This window comes from Nesoenas mayeri, assembly GCF_963082525.1.
Source record: "Nesoenas mayeri genome assembly, chromosome: Z".
NCBI classification, from domain to species: Eukaryota; Metazoa; Chordata; class Aves; order Columbiformes; family Columbidae; genus Nesoenas; species Nesoenas mayeri.
The window spans coordinates 57,930,938-57,953,059 of record NC_137542.1 but is presented as its reverse complement, the minus strand read 5'-3'; the positions used below and the strand labels follow the sequence as shown (position 1 = coordinate 57,953,059).

Below are 22,122 nucleotides of genomic sequence, written 5' to 3'. Positions count from 1 at the left end.
TGAAAGAAAGTAGAAAGGAGGACCCTGGGAGCTACTGACCTGTCAATCTCACCTCTGTGCCTGTTGTGCTGGTTTGACTGAAAATGGGTTAATTTTCTTCGTGCAGTTAGAAACGTTTCTTTTTCATAGCTAGCACAGTCATTATTTGGACTTAGTTTGAGAACAAGCGATAAAACCCCAGCACAGAGTTAATGTTTTTAATTGCTCTGGTCTGAGAGCCAAGGACATTCTGAATGCTCTGCCCACAGGTGCGAGGCACCGAGGAAGGTGGGCATGGATGGGGCAGAGCTCAACTGACACCCAGGCTGATCAATGAGAGTATTCCACCCCATTAGTGCCACGCTAATTATTTAAGGGGAAGCTAGGAGTTGGGATCTTCTGGTTTTGCTTCTTTCGCTATCTCTTGCTCTTGCTAACGAGCTGGGGGAGTTTCAGTTGGGATGTTGAGCTCGGCCTTTTGCATCCAGCAGAGGCCTCTTGGTTTCTCTGCCTTTTTCCTCTCTTTTTTTTCTCTCTGGGATCGGCTGTTTGGACCAGGTGTGGCTTGCTGGCACTGGCTGCTCAGTTGTGCACAGAGTTCATAAGGAATTGCCTTGAGTACCTTTTATTTCTATTTTATATATATACATATGTACTACTAGTGTATTAGTATTTTGTTATTTTTTTAAACTGTTTATCTCAATCCAAGTTTCTCCCTTCCCTTTTGATTCTCTTCCCTGTTGGGAGACACCTGGGAAGATGACAAAGCAGATCCTCCCAGAAGCTATGCTAAGGCTCATGAAGAACAGGGAGGTGATTTGAGACAGTCAACACAGCTTCACAAAGGGCAAGTCCTGTCTGACCAACCTAGTGGCCTTCTGTGATAGAGTGACTACATCAATGGACAAGTGAAGGGCTATGAATGTCATCTACCTGGATTTCTGTAAAGCCTTTAACACTGTCCCCCACAACATTCTTCTCTTTAAATTGAACATATGGATTTGACGGGTAGACTGTTCGGTGTATGAGGAATTGGCTGGATGGTGGCATCCAGAGGGCAGTGATCAAGGGCTCAGTATCACAATTAACACTGGTGACAAATGGTGTCCCTCAGGTTTCTGTATTGGGATCAGCACTGTTTAGTATCTTCATCAATGACACAAACACTAGGATCAAGTGCACCTTCAGCAAATTTGCAGATGACACCAAGCTGAGTGGTGCAGTTGACACTCCTGAGGGATAGGATGCCATCCAGAGGGACATGGACAAGCTTGTGAAGTGGGTCCATGTGAACCTCATGAGGTTCAACAAGGCCAAGTGCAAGGTCCTGCACCTGGGTCAGGTCAACCACCAATATCAATCCAGGCTGGGGGATGAAGGGATTGAGAGCAGCCCTGGTGAGAAGGACTTAGGGGTGCTGGTGGATGAAAGATTGGATATGAACCAGCAATGTGCACTTGCAGCCCAGAAAGCCAATCATATCTTGAGCTGAATCAAAAGCAGCGTGGCCATCAGGTCAGGGGAGGTGATTCTGCCCCTCTGCTCTGCTCTGGTGAGACCCCACCTGGAGTCCTGTGTCCAGCTCTGGAGCCCTCAGCACAGGAAAGACATGGACCTGTTGGAGAGGGGCCAGAGGAGCCACAAAAATGATCAGAGAGCTGGAACAGCTCTGCTGTGAGGACAGACTGAGAGAGTTGGGGTTGTTCAGCCTGGAGAAGAGAAGGCTCCAGGGAGACATTATTGTGGCCGTTCAGTGTTTAAAAGGGGCTTATAAGAAAGACGGGGACAGACTTTTTGGAGGGCCTGTTGTGACAGGACAGGAAGTAATGACTTTAAACTGATAGTAGGGAGATTCAGCCTAGATATAAGGAAGAAACTTTTTACTGTGATGGTGTTGAGACACTGGCACAGGTTGCCCAGAGAGGTGGTCGATGCCCCATCCCTGGAGACATTCAAGGCCAGGCTGGATGGGGCTCTGAGCAACCTGATCTAGTTAAAGATGTTCCTGCTCATTGCAGGGACATATAAAGGTCCCTTCCAACCCAAACTTTTCTATGATTCTGTGATTCCATGACCTCTTGAGAGATTTTCAGAGCTCTAATTCCCATGCTTTCAAAGAGCAGCCATTGGTTGCTCCATCACTCCACTGCAACATCAAAAAAGGTCAGTGGATTCCCACCTCAATTTCTATGTTAGCAACTGAAATCCCACTGCCATTAATTTATACAGTCAGCTCCTTTAATTAGTGTATCCCAAGGAAAACTGCACAAAGGACTTGCACCAGGGACTAGTTAGCTTTTGTATAGGAAATCCTGACCAAGTTTCCACTGAAAATTATGTTTGCAGTCATTCCACTCATTTCTGAGAGGCAAAGAGCAGGCCCCAAGAAAACTCAGTTCAACTCTCTGAAGTCAGCAAGAGCCAGGTAAAGATACTTCACAAGCATTCAGAAAAATCAAACACTCCTTCTATAATTTTTTCATTAGCACTGAATTAGACCCCTTTGTAATGACATTTCAAGATCTAAAGAACTTGAGCCTCATTTCATCCAAAGATTTTCACAAATAAAATTTTGGGCAATTAAATGAGATATAATTTTTTAAAAAGGAAATATTAAGTCTAAGAGCACTGATGTGGATGGATTTCTTAGGACTTATAAAAGGCTGAATTCAGGATAGCATTTCTAAGTATATCTAAAATAAATTTAATAAGTGCTAACATAAAGTTGCTAAAGAACAAACAGAATAAAAAGAGTTTCATTTTCTTGACTTCCAGTCCCTGATACAGCCATAAGATTTTGATCAAGCTTTTATAATACACATAATAAACTAAAAAAGTGCCCTCTTACAGGTGATCTGGAAATTGCTTCAGCGTGAATGCATGCAGGCATGGCTGTCATTCAGTGTATTCACCTAAGAACAGAACTGATGATTATTTTATGTCTTCTGATTTATTAATATAATTATTTCTATACAAATAGAGTATTTTTTCTCCTTCATAGTAACAATTCAGTGTTTTAAAACAGGCAGATCAATATATTACAAATACCACTACTGTTAGAATACATAATGTACTAAATCACAGGAGGTAGTTAGATCCCCATCAACAATTACTTCAGAAAACAAAGACTATTTTTAAAAATTAGTAGAACACCTCTAATGAAAATATACTTCAACTAATACCCAGATGCTTTAAGGAATATCTGTTTTTTAAGCATGATAAAAAAATTAAGACAGAAAGATGTTCTCTTTCAGTTTTCAACATAACTTTGCAACAACACATAATAAAACTTTCAAGTGGTAAAGACATAAGACAAACTGCAATCAAGCAATGTTTTAAATTAATTTTTCAACAATAAAAAGAATTTGACCACATCTTTTACCTTATGATTACACTTGAAAATTCCTTCAACTAACTACAGTTTAAAAATTTATCTACATCAGTGAAATTAATGTGAAGCTTTTTTACACTGTTATAATTGGCATTTCTGAATGGCATTCAATTGAATAAGCATTATTCTTTTTGCAAGAACTTACTGCAAAATACAGGCACCTTAAAAACAGATACATAATGCAACCTGGGCATTTGGAACATCAAAAGTGTTTACCATTATCTACTCATGCTATGTATTTCCCTTCTTTTATGAAAGAATCTACAATTTGAAGCTGTGCCTGAGGTGTGTGCAAATTATAATGTTTCAGCATCTAACTCAATTTTCACATTATATTTCTTTTACATTTAAAAAACCGTTAGTGTGCCAAGATTTTCAAACATCACAAGTGTAAAAATCTTAAGCAGGTATCATATAATCAATAATGTATTCTTGCTATTGCACATAGACTCACTCATATGACAGTGAAACTCAGGTCCATAATCAATTTCAACCATTTAAACATGCTACAATCATTTATCTGCATATACAGTTAGAAAAGAAAAAAATATAGCCTTTCTTGACCGATACATCTTGCTCCAAAATTTATGCTGCCAAATTCTAGGAAGAACAGCCTGCCATGATTTTTGAGAAGTCCTGGCAGACAGGTGAAGTCCCTGGAGACTAGAAAAAGGGCAACATTGCACCTGTTTTGAAAAAGAGTAGAAAGGAGGACCCTGAAAACTACTGACATGTCAACCTCACCTCTGTGCCTCGGAAGATCATGGAACACATCCCCCTAAAAGCTATGCTAAGGCGCGTGGAGGACACGGAGGTGATTCAAGACAGAACAGCTTCACCAAGGACAAGTCCTGCCTGACCCACCTAGTGGCCACAGTGACTACATCAGACAACAAAAGAAGGGCTACTGATGTTGTCTACCTGGACTTCTGTAAAGCCTTTGACACTGTCCCCCACAAAAACTTTCTCTCTAATTTGGAGAGATATGGATTTGATAGGTGGACTGTTTGGTGTATGAGGAACTGGCCGGATGGTGGCATCCAGGGAGTAGTGGTCAAGGGCTCAATATCTGGATGGACACCGGTGACAAGCGGTGTCCCTCAGGGTTCTGTACTGGGACCAGTACTGTTTAGTATCTTCATCAATGACACAGACACTGAGATCAAGTGCACCTTCAGCAAAACTTGATGACACCAAGCCGAGTGGTGCAGTTGACACGCCTGAAGGCCCAGAGGGACCCAGGCAAGCTCAAGGACCTGTTGCAAAAGGACATGGGTTAATGGTTTTAAACTAAAGAAGATTAGGTTAGACACAAGGAAGACATTTTTTACAATGAGGGTGGTAAAATACTGGAACAGGTTGCCCAAAGAGGTGGTAGATGCCCCATCCCCTGGAAACATTCCAGGGCTAGGGCTGGATGGGGCTCTGAGCAACCTGATCTAGTTGAAGATGTCACTGTTCATTGCAGGAGGCTTGGACTAGATGACCTTTGAACGTCCTTTCCAACAAAAGCTATTCTATGATTCTACAATTCAATCTTCCTGCTTATATGGGGTCTGATTCAAAGACCACTAAAGCCAAAAGAAGCCTTTATGCCTAGCCCAAAATCTACTGAAATGAATTAAGTTCAAATAGAAAAATTATATAAAGTGTTTACTACAGTAATTGATATAACTGCACTTTGGGTGCATCAAGATGCCCTCACAACATTTCTTAAAATATAAAAAAACTTCTTCTAAAAATCACCTTCCTAAAACTTGCAGTGCTACAGTTCAAGGTATATTTATTAAGTTTACCCTCTATTAACTCAATTAACAGTCTTCTCTTTTTGGTAATGACGCAAAAGCCCACACTGATGCACAACAATATCTACAATAGAAGAAGCATATTCTTGTCATAAGCAGTATAGTTATCATACAAGTGCATTTCCAAAATAGTTGTTCCTTCATATTCTTTTTCTAAACAAAAATGTTCTTTCTAGTTCAGCAATATACCATTAATACAATATTTTCTAAGCAATAAGTAGGAATAGATTTCCAAGGAATTTTCTTTAGCTTTGAGGAGTTTAGACATCATCAAAAATTTTGCTTCGAGACATTGACAGGTATCTTCCACCAGGCTGGTACCTGCAGAATCAATTTTAAATATGAAAAAGTATCACAGGAAGTAAAAAAAAAATAAAATAAAATAAAAAAAAAAAATCAAGACCCATGAAATCATACAGCTTTCATTGTACTCTTACTCCTTCACTCTCAATGTATTAATGTATTACAGGATCTGAAGTTCTCTGAATTACTGTTTCCATGAGAATTTCATAAGTAGTTATTAAATTAAATCTCATGTGACCAAGAAAAACAGTGATATGAATACCAGGAGCCTTAACGAACTTTTTTCCCTGATACAAAGGAAAGAAGTTGAATGTTTTTGTCGAACAGAATTTTCCTCTTTAAAAAAATCCCCAAAATATCCAATACAAAAAATAGTTTGAGTGACACAGACACGCACAGACACGCACGCACACACACGCACGCACACAGTGCTCTTACTGTCCTAGAATGTTTGTCATTATTGCAGGAGCTCTAGTTGTAAAAATCAATGTAACATGAGCTCTTTTTAAGTGAATTGAGACTTCATACGCAATTATTCTTGATTTATTACCTCTATGAAATGAAAAGTAGGTTGCCAGAGGAAAGCTCAACTAAACTCTGTGGCTCCAGATTTTCTTTTTAAATAAAAAGTTCAGAATGTTCCACTCTGCATAGTTCATTATAGGTCCCAGAAGACTTCAGGTACTGTACTTGAAAAGTATTTGCTCCAAAAGAATTATATATGCATATTGCTATTTTTGCAGACTACTACCCCTTTCACACTCTACAGAAGACAACAGCTGAGAGAATGGCTAGGCTAGTTCCTCTTTAAACTCTTGTGCTTAAAAAGAACAAACTTTTGAAATGTGGTGACATTAGAGGAGTTAAGTTGTTGACACAAACTAAGATTGCTGAATCAATCTGTAAAATCTGGCAGTGGCATTTAACAGCATTCTTTGCATGTTTTTGAAGTGACATTTATTAATATTTGTTGACAATATAAGTCATTTATGATTTTTTAATTTGATTAGGTATGCTGGTTTTAGCTGAAAAATAATGTAAACTATAACTTTTTGTAAGGGAATTTAGAATTATTTCTCATTAAATGGTTCTACATTGTAAATACCTAGATAAAAAAGCACGCATAAAATTTACTGCTTCTTATTACAAATAGGAGCAGAGCTTAGTAGCTATACTCTATTTCACAATTAAGGAAATTTGGTGTTGCAGTCAAACCCATAGAATCACAGAATTCTCCATTACAGATGTACTAGGCTGTGTACTCTAGGATTTCTTGTTCAATAAGATCAGATTTTAATTTACTCCAGTAGTTCCAAGATTGGATCCCCAGGTGTATTCCTGCAACTTCTGGTCTTGTAATACTCAGATTTATTTCTTGCAGCCCTTTATCACGGTCTTTGTACAGGGAAATCAAGTAAGCTTTCTGAAGTCTTACAGGAAACTATAGAAAACCTTTTATTGTACATATACATGTCATTCTTCAGTTCTTTCACTTCCGTTTTTATATGCAGTATTTTTCATATTATGCCAATACACAAAATTATATTAAACCTTCACGTTTCAATTGGCTCTAAAACAAATCCCATACCATGGGAGAAAAGAAAGAAATGAAAAGAGCTAGGTGAGACAATAAATTTTGTTTTCAGAACTATTTTTATGATACCATCTGATATAGCTGCCATAGTTCAGAAGACAGAAGACATTAGTATATTTAATTGTAAGTAACAAAGATTCCTCACCTTCCTGCATCTGATTCAAGAGGGTCATCACTAATCGACTCTGCATTAAAGTCCAAAGGTTCTGCATCCTGGAGGAGTTCTATTCTATCTCTTTCAGTCCTGCCATTGGATCGGGTATATTTTGATAGTGCTGAATAGGTAAAAGGAAGGAAAGACTCATTTGCTCTATGAACACCTTGGAGTATGTGGAGACATAAAATATAAAAGACCATAATAATGATTTGCCAGTATCTCATTCAAAGTGTAAGTGTGATGATTTGGAGTAGATTCAATATTAAAGCAAATCTGGCTACATACTCAAATTTGTACTATTTCATTTTTGTATCTCCAAAGCAATCTAACTATAACTTTCCTTTTGCCCCTTAAATAGTATGATATCTACTTTGCAAAGAATTTAAAAAAAAATAAAAAAGAAAAAAAGAAGTTGTATGCAAACTTTACCTTTAAATTGATAAATTATCCATTCACTTTCCCAAGCTCCCACTTTAACTAATCTAATTGGAGGGTTTTGGTTTTGTTTTCAACGAGGCAATCTCATGAAGTAATGAAATATAGGCATTTTGCAGTTCACTCTGCCTCGTTCACTAGGCTAGTACCTACAGATTGTTTTGGTGCTGGAATAATACATATTTATATGGTTAATATTAAAATATAATTTAATATAATTTCAGTTAGTCTAGCACTGAAAATTTGGGTTTCCAACTTCGTAAAGAGGAGGAGGAAACCTACCAGAGTTGCCTCAAAAGCCTGTTCAAAGCTGCCCTCCTCCTCTCCCTTTTTCCTTCTTTTTTTCAGTTTCACTTACTTGTTGTCAGTTTACAGGAGCACATAGAATACATAAAAAACATCAACACTGTGACAAAATTTTTCAAGGTTTAGAGCATCCACAAAGGAGTGTTTTGCTAATAGACATTATTAAATGAACACCTATATGCTCATGTGATAGATTATTTGCTTTATATTTGTTGGTCATTTATTTGATTATTCCATTATTCCAGTCTGAGAGAGTTCACTTGCAACTAGAAGAGGTGAATTTAAATCTTTAAAGCTCCCAACTTCAAGACACAAGACATATCCTAAATAAATTCCCTTTGTTGATAACTGCTACTCTAATTGCAATCATTGTATCCCATAAGAAGATCAAGTAATTGACACCAGCCAGAATCTCCAGCCTCAGCTAGTAGAAGTGTTGAAGATAGAAAGACACACAGCACCCTTTTCAGGTGTCTTTAATGGGCAAGATGGTACTGTGCCACAGAAGGGAATAGTCATAATCATCTAAGGGAATAATAATCTAAGGGAATAATCATAATCAAAGACAAAAAGGAATCTATTTGAAGCTACTCACACAACCAGTGTTGTACACACAAGATACTAAAAAAACAAAGCGAACTCAGCTCAAAATGCACAAAGCTTACGTCTATTGGTATTGGCCTCTGAGAAGCTGGATTCTTTTTGGTCTGTGTGGACAACTCTGTTTCTAGTGGAATCGTCTCTATTTCCATACCGTTCCTTCCACTCCTGAAAAAATGACAAAATGAAAACACAAGCTGTTATGAGAAAATACACAACGAAAGCATACATAGGATCAAGAAATATTCCAGACCCACTATTTAGAGCTAATTGGTCAAGTGCATCAGACTATGAAAGTAATATTTTGAAAATGGTCCTCTTGACACGGAAACAATTTTTGTTTTGTTTTAAACTCAAGATATGTCCCTTCACTAAAGCAGTTACCATAACGGTTCTTAAGAAAGACTTGCAGAACTACATATTACATCTGCCACACGAAGTTCATTTAACTGCTCTAAGTTATGGTGAGAATGTTGCTTTTTTGGATTTCTGCTTCCATCTAGTGGTAGAATGGTAAAATAACCAGATGCAGATAGCACTGAAAAAAAAAAAATAAATTGGACAAGCCATGTTTTCTAAGCTTGTTGTTTTGTTGTGTTTCCATTCCACTACATTTTAGTACATACACATTTTAGTATGAAGTACAATGAAATATTGAAGAAGAAAATGTCTCATGCTTTTATTAGGCCACAACTTCATGTCTTAATAGAAACTTCTCCAATTGTTGCAATTACTTCAATATGTTTCAGATGCATATCTAGATCTCAGATCATGGACTGGTAGGAACTGGTATACTCAAAATTACTGTGTTAATCTATACCACATGTTACAGTTCTAAGCTGCAGCAGGATCAAGCATTTAATCATGATCCAGAAGAAGATAACACTCTCTGAAGCCCCACAAGTTTCAAGAATGAACGTACTACAGTATTTAACAAACTCAAAAATCAGGTAACATCTGAAATTGATTTTGCTGTTGCATTAAAATTGTTGCTTAATGTCAGATCAGTTTATTGTATACTAAATGCATCATGCATTTGCCACTACTTGGTTTCACAATAAGTTCAAGTTCTAAAATCATGAGATGGGGGGAAAGGATCAGAAGAAATATCTATGCAGTACAACTATGCAGTACTGGCTTGCATAAAGAATTGAAGTATCCCTGACCTTGAAAAGAAGAGAGTTTTCAGTCCCAGTATTATCTTCTTTTCTGCAGATAATATTTTTCCCTTATTTTAATCTGTTCATTTTTTGTATGCATCCTTTCAATTTACCTCTTTGATTGTGACTTTCTACACTAATTTCCAAATGTTGTAACTTAATGAAAACTAAAGCTTATAGTTAACTAAAGCTGCTTAAAATGAAGCTGCCTGAATTATTTTCTTAACCAGACTGACTGCCTTTACAAATCTTGCATTTCAATATGCACTCAAAGTATAATTTGAATCAAACATTCTGTTTGTAACTCAGAGTCAACAGTATTAATTCTGTCTTACACGTAATTCCTTCATCTGAAAAAAAAAATTGTACCAATTACTTTCCAATGAGCACACAAAGCAACAGGTAAGTTTGGGAGAAGCATACAGTCCTCATTTCAGTGAATATGATGACATTGCAACTGTAGTTATTTCAAGAAAAGCAGTATCAACAGAAAAAACTGATAAGACGACCCTGCTTAATGCTTATTGCACTTTTTGACATAGACTGTTCTCACAGAACACTGAGTAACAAAAGTGTCCAAGTAGCATGACCACAATCATCCTCTTACCCTTTAAAACTAAAGAGTAAATTGTTTTTCCCCTCAGCCAAGACTATTCTGCAACATTAAACTGATTCCATCAATTGTTGGAGATTTTTTTTTTGGTGAAATACAACATACTGAATTAGATAGCAATGGCAAACCCTATCAGATAGTGCAGTTGATTAAAACAGTATCTCATACCCTTCTTCTGTTTTCACCTTCTTCCTGCCTTTGTCGTTTTCTTTTCTCTATAAATAAAAAAAAAGTAGTTTGAGCTATATACAAGAAAAATCGTTACCATTTTTCTAAACAAACAACGAAAATCCAAAACTAACTAGCAAAGACTCTTATTGAAATAGATGGCTTATACAATTAAATTAAAGCAAAAGACAGAGCTGCTTGTCTATCACTATGAAGTTTTCCATTAAAATGAATTCATCATGATGATATCTCACATCAAGGCATAACATCTGGATACCAGCTGGCAAAGCCAAAAACCTCTTACAAATGGTTTGAAAAAGTATAACGTTAAGAAGAAACTTGAGCATTATTGCACCAAAATCTTACTGAAGTTCTGTAAAGGCTAACATATGGCCCAAATAGTTCATGTCCACATCTGCCATTAAGATGGAAGTGGAACATAACAGTAACAAAGAAAGAGAAACCTCTTGTTTAAGGGAATGAGAGACACTCCTCTTTCTCCAAAAAAAGAAATACTGATACTTCAAGTAAATTTAGGTCTTGTTTTTTCATCATCTATGAAAGAAGGATAAAAGTATTCTATAATATAACACTGTATCCAGAGATTTTAATATCTAAGCCTTTACTCAAGAACCATAACAGCTTTTAACAGCTTTCAAGAAACACTTTCAATAAAAAATAACTCTAAGGAAAAAAAAGGCAAGAAGCTCTCCAAAACAGCATATAATTACAGCTTTACAGAACAGCATGCTTTGTATGATAAAACACAGCCATTAGTTGAAACAGTAAAAAATCCTAAAGAAAATTACAGAATTCAGACAGCTCAATCAACACATTTACCAAAAAAAAAAAAAATTAAATTAAAATGAGTTTGTTGATGGTAAAGATAATTTAAGTTCTAAGTATCCTTTATGCCAGATTACACAGGTACCTGCTCAGGTATTATTATATCAGCAATGGCTTCAGAGGAGTACCACTTATTTGAAGTGTAAAATCTTTAGAAATATCTAAAATTCAGATACTGCACAAGTAAACCTGATATTTTGTTTCAGATTCCAGTGAAGTCAATAATTGTTTATATAGCAAACACAGAGCTGTAAGTCTACTGCATTTTGTGCAGCAGACTGCCTCAGCAGTTTTTGAAATACTGACAAGCTGCATGTTTGGGGTTTTTTTTTTGTGCAACATTTCATACAAATTCAATGCAACAACATACTATATTTTGTAGGAAAACTAGGATAGAGGACCTAACTTACCTCTTCTGATTAGCTCTTTTCCCTCATCAATCAAATCAGAGGTCATTTCGCTATCCCCCATGAACTGCTGGAATCCCAAAAGATTCAAACACCGAGTTCCTAAACTGGTAAAAGCAGGAGAACCAATTTCCTTTGTTAATTTACAATTTATAGTTTATATTATACTGCAAAATGTAAGACAAATTATTCAGAAATGTATGGAAAATTAAAGCAAAAAAGCAATATAGAAAAAAGACAGATAATTCTACCAGTTGAGAAATCAGAAAACTCAGAACAGTAACAGGTTCCTAAATCCAACTGAAAAGTGCTGGAATGACGTCATTCAAATAGTGAGATAGAACTGTTTGTAGTCTGAGAGCAGTGCAAATGATTTAAGGTAAGACAACTGCCGGAAATATTCTCAGATATAACCGAATTTTTACCTATGATATCTCATTGACTCTTCTTTTTCAGAAGATGATTACTATAAAAATTCTGCCTATTATAACTTCCATGTTTTTTTAACAGTAGTAACACAGGAAAGCCACCTGGATCTAAGGTTTCACTCAAGAGAAACGCATGGCACACTCTTACACTGTAGGGATGCTGGCTGCCACTTTGGATACCCATTATGCAGCAGTCAGGTAACAAGCTTGCTCCATCTTTTTTAAGCCAGTCCTGGAACTAGGTATCACGAATTTCCCCTTTTCCCCAATTTCTCCTTTTCAACTTCACACCAGAACAGAACTGCTGTTTCTGGTACAGTTTTCCTCTCTGCAAACTGGAGCATCAATATCATGTTCAAATTTGGCTTCACTGTATATTTGTGCTGTAAAGTTTTTTTTCCTATACTATCTGAACTTTAAGATTGTTGGATTAAACAAGCGAGACAGCCTTCCTTGGTAGATTTTAATTAAACGTTAAGTTTTGCACTTATCGGAATTATCAGAGGGCATTAAAGTTCATGCAAAGCAACTTCTCTTTTAGTTTCTTTCTTTTTACCATGGCATTCTAGACTCAGGATTAACACGGACAAAAAGTCACACAAATTATTTTCTTGTCATTAGGTTTCCTGTTTACTTTTTGTTTTAGTGGGGCTTTTTGTGTGTGGGTTTTTTTCTTTGTTTTGGTTTTGTGGTTTTCTTTATTAGTTTGTTTTGGTTTTGTTTTATTTTCCTCCACCTCTACTTTTGTCACCTAACCTAAACATAAGCAGTGAAAACCTAGGACTGACTCCTTGTCATCTTACTATCTGTGGATGCAACCAGGGTATTAATGGACACTCAAGGCATTTAACTACAATATATGACTCACAACACATATATTGCTTCTGATTGAATGGTAATGCAAAACTGATTAAGTGAAAATAAATGTAGCCGAGCAAAGTCAGACAGAAAGTATCTCATCTTTTACAGTGGTCAAAAGCAGACATTTTGAAATATGAGGATAAAGCAAGCATATGTTATATGAACAGTGTTTTCTGCAATTATCCTTCCAGTCTCCAACAAACTGTGGCTTAGGGAGACAAGATCAAATGATCTAAACTAGTATGCTTTCAAATGGAGTTCTGTTAATGGATCAGAGATTTGCTATTTGCTATTCAATATGTCTATTGAAAAGTTTACTACATAAAGTTTCTGCTAATGCTTTTTAGCTTATTAGAAAAACCTTGCTGATAACATAGCTTCCTCATGGTAATTTTAATGGCAAAAGCCAAATCCAAATGTTTGTGGCTCCAAAGTCTGAGCAGATCAGACCTCAAAACCTATGACTGCAGTTTAACAGGGAAAAAAACTCAAACGCAGTTATGAGTTCATACAATCAATATTCTTAAAACATGTAATTTCATTATTGTTTTAGTTTTGTATTTTTATTAATATGTCACAATTCAACTGCTGCAAGATGAGAAGTGAATCTCTTCCTGATTGCTGAAACTAATACTATTAATGTAAAGAAACATGGAGGCTCTGTCTTGCAAATCTCTTACCTAAAGTATGTGGCAATACAAAGAATGACAACAAGCATTGGGTAATATATATAGAAACCATCTGCAATAAAAGACAGCACCCTCATGGATCCCATTATCTGAAAAAAAAAAAAAACCAAAACAAGCAAGTAAGAACAATCTCTAATCAGATATACTCTAAATATATCCATAAAGATTGTGCCACCTCACTGTTTGCAGTCCACAACACACGAATACACAGTCTTTTACAGTTACTGAAACATAGGTAAGTATTATCATCACAGACCTGATGCAGACAGTTGACCCAAAATGCCCAGATACAAAGGCTGCCTCTAACAGTGTATCCACTTTGAGGTTTCCAAAATGCTAGATCTTGTTGTCTCACCTAATCCAGAGCCTGTGCAAATCTGGTGACTCTTTCAATCTGCTGTGAAAGGAGTCCCCGGACAACACTAAAAATCTACTCGCTAACAGCAAAGGTGTGAAATGTAACACGGTTTCCTAGAGAAACTTGTTCAGTAAAACCAAACTCACTAGTTTCAAATGGCAAGTTAGGTTTGCTCCCAACTTGTAACAACGCCTCATACGCTAAAGCAGGTGGAAGCTAAAGCTATTAGGGTATGAAGCACAATCTGAACTCTTCAGCGTAGTACTCTACTTTCTTAGGACAAAGAGACCAAAATGGAAAAAGTGACCTATCAATGACACCTGTGTAGCTAGTAATCATTGCCAAATGCCTGGTCTATAAGTAAGTATTTCTACCCCAGTTAATAGTACTGGAAAGATTTGAATATCTGAATCTTACTATAGGAAATATTTAAAAATATATTGCCTACTCTCCAAACCATAGATAAGCCTCAAAACCACATTTTCTGTACTTACAGATGTATAAGCAGTTGGCTGAGTTTTTTTGTGAGAGATTGTTGCATCCATATGGGTCAAGCCCAAAAAGTTCAAGCATAATGGTGGAGTAAGACGGCAAAATAACCTGCACAAATGCAAGTGGCAACAACAATTTAAAGAATTTCTTGCACTAAAAATATTAAAAAATCATAACTGGATATATCACAGAATAATCATGTACAGGTCATTAGGATTTATACCCATATGTCTATAAATGGAAGAATATAAATGAAGGTTTCATGGACATTTTCAATTGACTATTTGACAGAAACTCTGCAAAGTATATGCCACATACTCACATGCCACTGAAAAGGAGACTGTATGCATCTGTCTGATGATGTGAAGCTAAGTAATAATAGTTAAATACACGGATCCTGAAGACGGTAGAGTAAACACAAATACTTAGGAAAAAGATGGTAAGAAAACAGGCCATCTAAGGGGGAAAAAAATAAAGTTATTTGAATGCAGAACTCTACTAAAGGTTTTAATCTATTCAAGACATAATTTGTACATCTAACAGGTAGACTGCAGTCTAATTTTTCATTTTGAGATGAGACAACACCACCAGCTCTGAGAAAAGTTTCCAGTTGTTTAAGTTGAGAATGATACTTCTAACATTCTGCACTTCATATAAGCTAACACAACTGACCCTAGGAGTGTTTACTTTTTTTGTTATGTAAATGAAATTGTTGTAATTGTCTTAATTACTGACTGGTTTGACATTTCTTCTCACAAAAAGTGATAGAAATAGTGTTTTCAACTCAACCTAATTTGTTAATATATCAGAAATTTTCAGCTCAGTTCCTTTACTGGTAAGTTTCTGCACGTATACGCTACCCACACCTGTGACTGGATTTCTGGTCAGCAGCAAATTCCCGCTCAGTAAACAGAGGTCACGTACATGGCTGATAAGACACAAAGTCTAAAAAACTAAGCTCCAAGCTAATGTTTCATAAATTACACATCATACTCAGCTCAACTGAGTATCCGCATATTGCAAAGTTGTAAGAAGTGGCAAAAGGCAGACACAGAAACAAAGTTTGGTATTATGTATTTCAGAGACCTTCTGAAAACAGACAGATTATTCAGAGATATATTTTTACATCAATCTGGTCTACTATTATTGTAATAAAAATCTATATGAATATGTTTTTATTGAGCAATTATCTCAAACTTACCTCTATGTATATATAATTATATGTTTTTTCTGCCAGCTGAATGAAAACTGCAAACAGTGATAAAACTGGTTTTGTGCTGAAAAATGTGCACTCTGACCACACAACAATTACAGAAAACGTGGCCAAAACAACTGCAAGCACCCTGTAAAACCATGGTCGTAGAAGACATTCCCAGTACCACTCTGGAAAAAACAAACACACACACACATCCAGAATGGATTAATGAAGATTACACAACCAGAAACAGAACTGCCTCATAAAAAGTGTTATGAATTTCTTGCACACACACCCTTAAAATCAAGGCTGGGTCACACACTTAATTTCAGGGCTATTCCAATAATTATATTGCCCTACCCTGGAAATAACTCATTACTGGTACACAACAAGTTAGAATTTAAAACATGATTAGGAGAAGACACTTTCTAGAAAGAGGCACAAGCAGCTGCATCTCCTCATGTTTGGTACATGACAGATGAAGAGTCCCTTCCTCTTTGATTTACTGGAAGAGTGGTGCCACCTCAAGAATATCCCACAAATGTAGAAGGTAGCCATGATCCGATAGTTTAATTTAATGCTATTTTTCTTCCTTCTTGTAAGGCCTGAAAGTTTGCTATTGCTACTATAACATGTAACTGCTATTAAATTTGTAAAAAAGCTTAAACTTATGGTCAAATGCATAAATCAAAACCTGATGGCTATTCCATTATATAAATGCATTAAAATACATATTTGGTTCCCTCTATTGTAACCGAACATTTTACATAAACCAATTGGGTCTTCTTACAAAACAGCACCACTTGTTCCTTTACATATTCAAAATGTGCATGACAGCACTTACCAACAGTTGGTGTGTAGAAATACTGAATAATTTTATTCTCTGGTTCCTGGGAAAGAAAGGTATGAACAAACTGTCGAGTTGCACTGGTTTCATTTTTTGCCACATCTTCTAGATAAAATGCTTGTTCTAAAAGAATTTGCCACTGGACCTGTGTACGACGATGTCTCTGTACTGAATAGATTACCTATAATAAATTCCAAGATAACACGGTTACACACGGTTATAACATACTTGTTTCAAAAAATGAGACAAAAACCTTGCAAAATCCCTTCCAAATGTCTACATTACAGAGTTACAAAGATGAATCCTGCAGGAACCCACAAACACAGGCAGTTAATTCTCTAAATATATAAATCATAAGAGGACTATATACATGACTGCTGAGTTGCACAGTTCTTTCATCACAATCTATCTGCAGCAATTACTTTTTCCAATATGTCGCTTTTTTTTTTTTAATCTTAGTAAATACCAAACTTCTAATACTATTTCTTTAGAATGCACTGTCTATCAATCAATACAAGGTTTACTCACAGGTAAAACACTGTGAAGATACAACACAACAAGAACACTTTTACAACATCACTTGGGATATTAAATTTCTGTGTTTTCTTTCACTAAGAAAAGTTTATTTTAAGTAGCAATCCCAAACCCCAATATATTCAGCAATTCATGTAAAGTGCATTTAAAAATGTTTGTCTGACTAGCATTTATTCTAATTACACTACCATAAGTGAGGCATCCTCTCATTTATTACTATACCTGCTTGTGAAGTTTGACCAAACTTTTTTCACTTGGGTAATTGTTCTGTCTTTCATCAAAATCTTCATAATCGTCCATGTTCCTAACCATTCTCTCCTGGTACTCAGTAGGACACTAGAAGGAAAAGGGAAAATTAACTGGAAGACAAAGGATCAGAACGTGTTCTTCTTAATTATTTGTAAATATTTGGGGCATTTCATGCAGCTGAAAAGCTCACTCTAAGCATAGGTCTTTCTCTTTCTAAAACATATGTTAAATACATTTCTAAATGTATGTTAAAGTACAGCAGACAACTAGATACAACATAAGAAAGTATTCCACAAAGAATTTGAACCCAAAGTCTGGTCAGAAATTCAGAAGATGCCAATTAGATTTTACATTAAGAGGAAAAGAAAGCAACGTATAAGTATTCAGTAGATACGGAAGTACCCCCTCCCAATTATGGCTGAAGATGAGCAATTTGTTACCTTTTTCAGTATTGTATCAACACATTTTCTCAAAGGGTGGTTATACTTGATACTCTCACTTACTTTACGGACTTCCTGTTGAGGAAAAAAAAACCATATAAGAGCTGTTTCGTTATGTTAAAAAGATTAAAAAACTTAACAGGGTCAGACAAGAGTTGCAGCCCTCCCAATGGAAGAGATAACCATCAGAGCTTAAAAACAATAGAACTTCCTAAAAGCCCCAGCTTTACTAGACAACTAATAATAGATAATTGCAGTATTATTTATAGGGAACATTATACTTTAAAAAAAACAAAACAAAACAAACAACCCCACAGATGTTAGTGTGCAAACATTACTCTGTGAAGATCTGGAGGACTGGTTTCTATGAATGCTGAAATGAAAAATACTTCCTTGTTTTAGTTGTAGGTAAAGAGGAGGAGCTTCCATCTTACCTCATTTAGTTTCACTTTTATTGCTTTAAGCAGCTTGATGAATATCTTCTTACACTACTTCATTTTATATCTTCCTCGCATTTATCTGCACGTAGATCATTTCTGACACCATTTGGCATTTAAATACTAAAAAGATGTTAGGTAACAGCTAGATAAGTTGTGTCAGAACTCACGCTAGCAGTTTATCAGGCTTAGTGAGAACTAGGTTTTATTTTTCATCCTATTGGCAATCCAGAGATCCTTTTGATGCTTTTTTGTTATTGTTACAAAGGGCACTTAGAAAAAACTATGTCAGTTCTAGACTCTGGAGGACAGAAATAATTGTAAAAGCTTAGAAATCTTGTGAAACAGGATGATTAGGTAGACAAAAGAATTGTGTTTGTGTGGTGTGACACAGAAGGCTAACTGGATATAGACAGTCCTTCAACATGTAAAAGGGTGTTCTAATAGAGGAATGCCAGTAATTCTAGATGCCCTCTGAATCTTCTGAAGGAATGATCACAAGAGATCTGTTTAGTCTATGGCAAAGAACTTTTCATTATGTAGTGGGATTATGAAAAACAAACAAGCAAACAAAATTCCACAAGAATGTCTTAAGGGTACCAATCCTAACATAACCAGACCTGTCAAGTAGAGCCTTGTACTGGAAAAAACAACTGGGATGCATCCTCAAGTATTACACTTTCTTGTGTCTTCGGAATCTCTCATAAGGAAAGAAAACAAAAGCCTAAACTAAAGAGGGTGAGAGACAAATGTTGTGACTTATTTGACACAGTAGCCAGTCATAATATTTACAATCAAGTTCTCAGAGTCAGCACAGGCATTCTTACGAATTTTTCAATATTTTCACACATTTCAGTGTTCCTGTGAAGGCTGAAAACAAAATATTGGCCAGAATTTCTAAAGTATAGTGCAACTGTTTCTAGACTGAAAGGAAAAAAAAGTGGATAAATAAACGTGAAGGACCAGTACTGTTCAATATCTTCATCAATGTCATAGATACTGAGATTGAACGCACCTTCGGCAAGTTTGCATATGACACCAAGACTGACACAAAAGTTTGTGAATTGACACTCCTGACGGACAAGATGTCACCCAAAGGGACCTGGAAAAGCTTGAGAAGTGGGCCCATGGGAACCTCATAAGGTTCAACAAGGCCAAGTGCAGCATCCTGCACCTGGCTCAGGACAATCCCTGGTAACAACACAGGCTGGGGGATGAAGGGATTCAGAGCAGCCCTGCGGAGAAGGATTTGGGGGTGCTGGTGGATGAAAGATTGGACACGAGTCAGCAGCGTGCGCTTGCAGCCCAGAAAGCCATTCATATCTTGAGCTGCATCAAAAGCAGCGTGTCCAGCAGGTCGAGGAAGGTGATTCTGCCCCTCTGCTCCGCTCTAGTGAGACCCCACCTGGAGTCCTGTGTCCAACTCTGGAGCCCTCAGCACAGGAAAGACATGGACCTGTTGGAGAGGGGCCTGAGGAGCCACAGAAATGATCAGAGAGCTGGAACAGCTCTGATGTGAGGACAGGCTGAGAGAGCTGGGGTTGTTCAGCCTGGAAAAGAGAAGGCTATGAGGAGACCTTACTGTGGCCGTTCAGTGTTTAACAGGGGCTTATAAGAAAGATCAGACAGACTTTTTAGCAGGACCTTTTAATGACAAGGGGTGATGGTTTTGAAACTAGAGAAGGGGAAATCCAGGGCAGACACAAGGAAGAAATTTTTTTACAATGAGGGTAGTAAAATACTGGAACAGGTTGCCCAGAGAGATGGCAGATGCCTCAACCCTGGAGACATTCCAGGCCAGGCTGGACGGGGCTCTGAGCAACCTGATCTAGTTGAAGATATTTCTAATCATGGCAGGGAGGTTGGACTAGATGAGCTTTGAATGTCCCTTCCAACCCAAACTATTCTATGATGGTTCTATTCTATGGTTGTATGAAGTGCTAAACCTTGAAACAAGGTTTTATCATACATTAACAATATAATGTATTTATGTTGTGTATGATATAATCTCAGAATCTGTCGGTCACCCTACCTGACTTAAAGGACAATCTAGCACAAGACAACAGTCTCGTACAAGACCCTCTTTTCAGGGAAGTTTATTGCCTTCCTGGGACTTAAATTAGGGATGTCACAAGACTAAATAGCTTACTACAACAGGCTGGAGAGTTGGGCAGGGATAAATTTAATGAAATGTCAAAAAGATTTCAGAGTCCTGGGAAGAATGCTAGAAAATCAGGAGCATCAGTTAGTGTTTTCCTCAATCCTCCCAGTAACGTGGGGAGACTTCGGGAGGAACAGGCGAGCACAGGATCTCAATACCTGGCTCCAGAACTGGTGCCTCCACCAAAACTTTGTGTTTTTAAACAACAGAAGAGTGTTCAAGGCACAAGGTATGTTTTGTAGAATAGAACAGATTAGAATAGTTCAGTTGGAAGTGATCTACAATGATCATCTAGTCCAATTGCCTCACCACTTCAGGGCTGACTGAAAACATATGATTTATATTAAGGGCATTGTCCAAATGCCCCTTAAACATTGACAGGCTTGGAGATACCAAATTGCCATGGCTACCAAGTTGCCAAGTTCTTCACACCAGGGACGACTTCTCTTGATTTTTAGACATTGAGTGTCATCAAGTGGCAGACTACGATGATTCTCTTAATTTACTGGTACTTCACAGTAAGATCACAACATTTATGTTTTCTTGCCACAAGTGCCCAACACCAGGAAATTCAGAGATGATTAGCAGCAGCCTTCACTTCATAGTGCAAGCTAGTTACTTACCTCCATAATATCCTCTAAATTCTCCTCTGCATCTGCTTTTTCAGTCATTAGTTTGGCAGCTTTGAAATAGGTCTTCATGAGTAGATAACCCCTCTTGGCTCCATTCCAGTGAGAACGGGGAATTTCCACCAATCCATAACCCAAAAGCAACACAAGAAGAAAGAGACCCCACGTGTTTGCAGCAGCTATCCCAATAGTCTGAAGTTGGTTCCTAAGGAATAAAAACAAGAGCAAAAACAAACAAAACCACCCCAAATAAACAGCATCCTCGTACCACACCTGCAAGAAATCAACCCTGAAGTCTTGCACTTGGGTCACAACAACCCCACGCAATGCTACAGGCTTGGGGAAGAGTGGCTGGAAAGCTGCCTGGTGGAAAAGGATCTGGGGGTGTTGATCGACAGAAGCTGAACATGAGCCAGCAGTGTGCCCAGGTGGCCAAAAAGGCCAACAGCATCCTGGCTTGTCTCAGCAATAGTGTGGCTGGCAGGACTGGGGAAGTGATTGACCTCCTGTACTCAGCACTGGTGAGGCCCCACCTTGAATCTTGTGTTCAGTATTGGGTCCCTCACTACAGGAAAGGTATTGAGGTGTTGGAGAGGGTTCAGAGAAGGGCAACAAAGTTGGTGAGGGGTCTGGAGCACAAGTCTGATGCGGAGCAGCTGAGGGAACTGGGGCTGTTCAGCCTGGAAAAAAGGAGGCTGAGGGGAGACCTTATCACTGTTTGCAACTACCTGAAAGGAGGTTGTAGCATGGAGGGTGTTGGTCTCCCAAGTACTGAGCAACAGGACAAGAGGAAATGGTCTCAAGTTGCACCAGAGAAGGTTTAGATTGGATATTAGGAAAAACTTCTTCACAGAAGGGGTATTTAAGCAGTCAAACAGGCTGTCCAGGGAAGTGGTGGAGTCACCATCCCTGCAAGTGTTTAAAAGATGTATAGATGTGGCACTTAGGGAGATGGTTCAGTGGTGGACTTGGCAGTGTTAGGTTAACAACCGGACTCGATCTTAAAGGTCTTTTGCAACCTAAATGATCCTATGATTC

The 22,122-nt window shown here is 37.4% G+C and overlaps 1 protein-coding gene across 3 annotated transcripts in view; it reads right to left on the bottom strand.

Annotated features, from left to right (window-relative positions):
- Positions 1-2,914: 2,914 nt before the first annotated feature.
- LMBRD2 (LMBR1 domain containing 2) overlaps positions 2,915-22,122 on the bottom strand; it is a 31,916-nt gene continuing 12,708 nt past the window's right edge. The window contains exons 6-18 of one of the 3 annotated variants that reach the window (XM_080363040.1): positions 21,079-21,289; positions 17,858-17,932; positions 17,391-17,504; positions 16,632-16,815; positions 15,794-15,975; positions 14,915-15,048; positions 14,595-14,700; positions 13,734-13,831; positions 11,768-11,871; positions 10,512-10,558; positions 8,636-8,738; positions 7,218-7,347; positions 2,915-5,496 (exon numbers count right to left, since the gene is read on the bottom strand). In XM_080363040.1, the coding sequence (XP_080219166.1) occupies positions 5,436-5,496; positions 7,218-7,347; positions 8,636-8,738; positions 10,512-10,558; positions 11,768-11,871; positions 13,734-13,831; positions 14,595-14,700; positions 14,915-15,048; positions 15,794-15,975; positions 16,632-16,815; positions 17,391-17,504; positions 17,858-17,932; positions 21,079-21,289 (1,549 nt within the window). In that variant the 3' untranslated portion in view covers positions 2,915-5,435. Of the gene's footprint in view, positions 5,497-7,215; positions 7,348-7,946; positions 8,022-8,635; positions 8,739-10,511; positions 10,559-11,767; positions 11,872-13,733; positions 13,832-14,594; positions 14,701-14,914; positions 15,049-15,793; positions 15,976-16,631; positions 16,816-17,390; positions 17,505-17,857; positions 17,933-21,078; positions 21,290-22,122 lie in introns of those variants that run through there. The other 2 variants (XM_080363042.1, XM_080363041.1) reach the window with 2 other exon arrangements.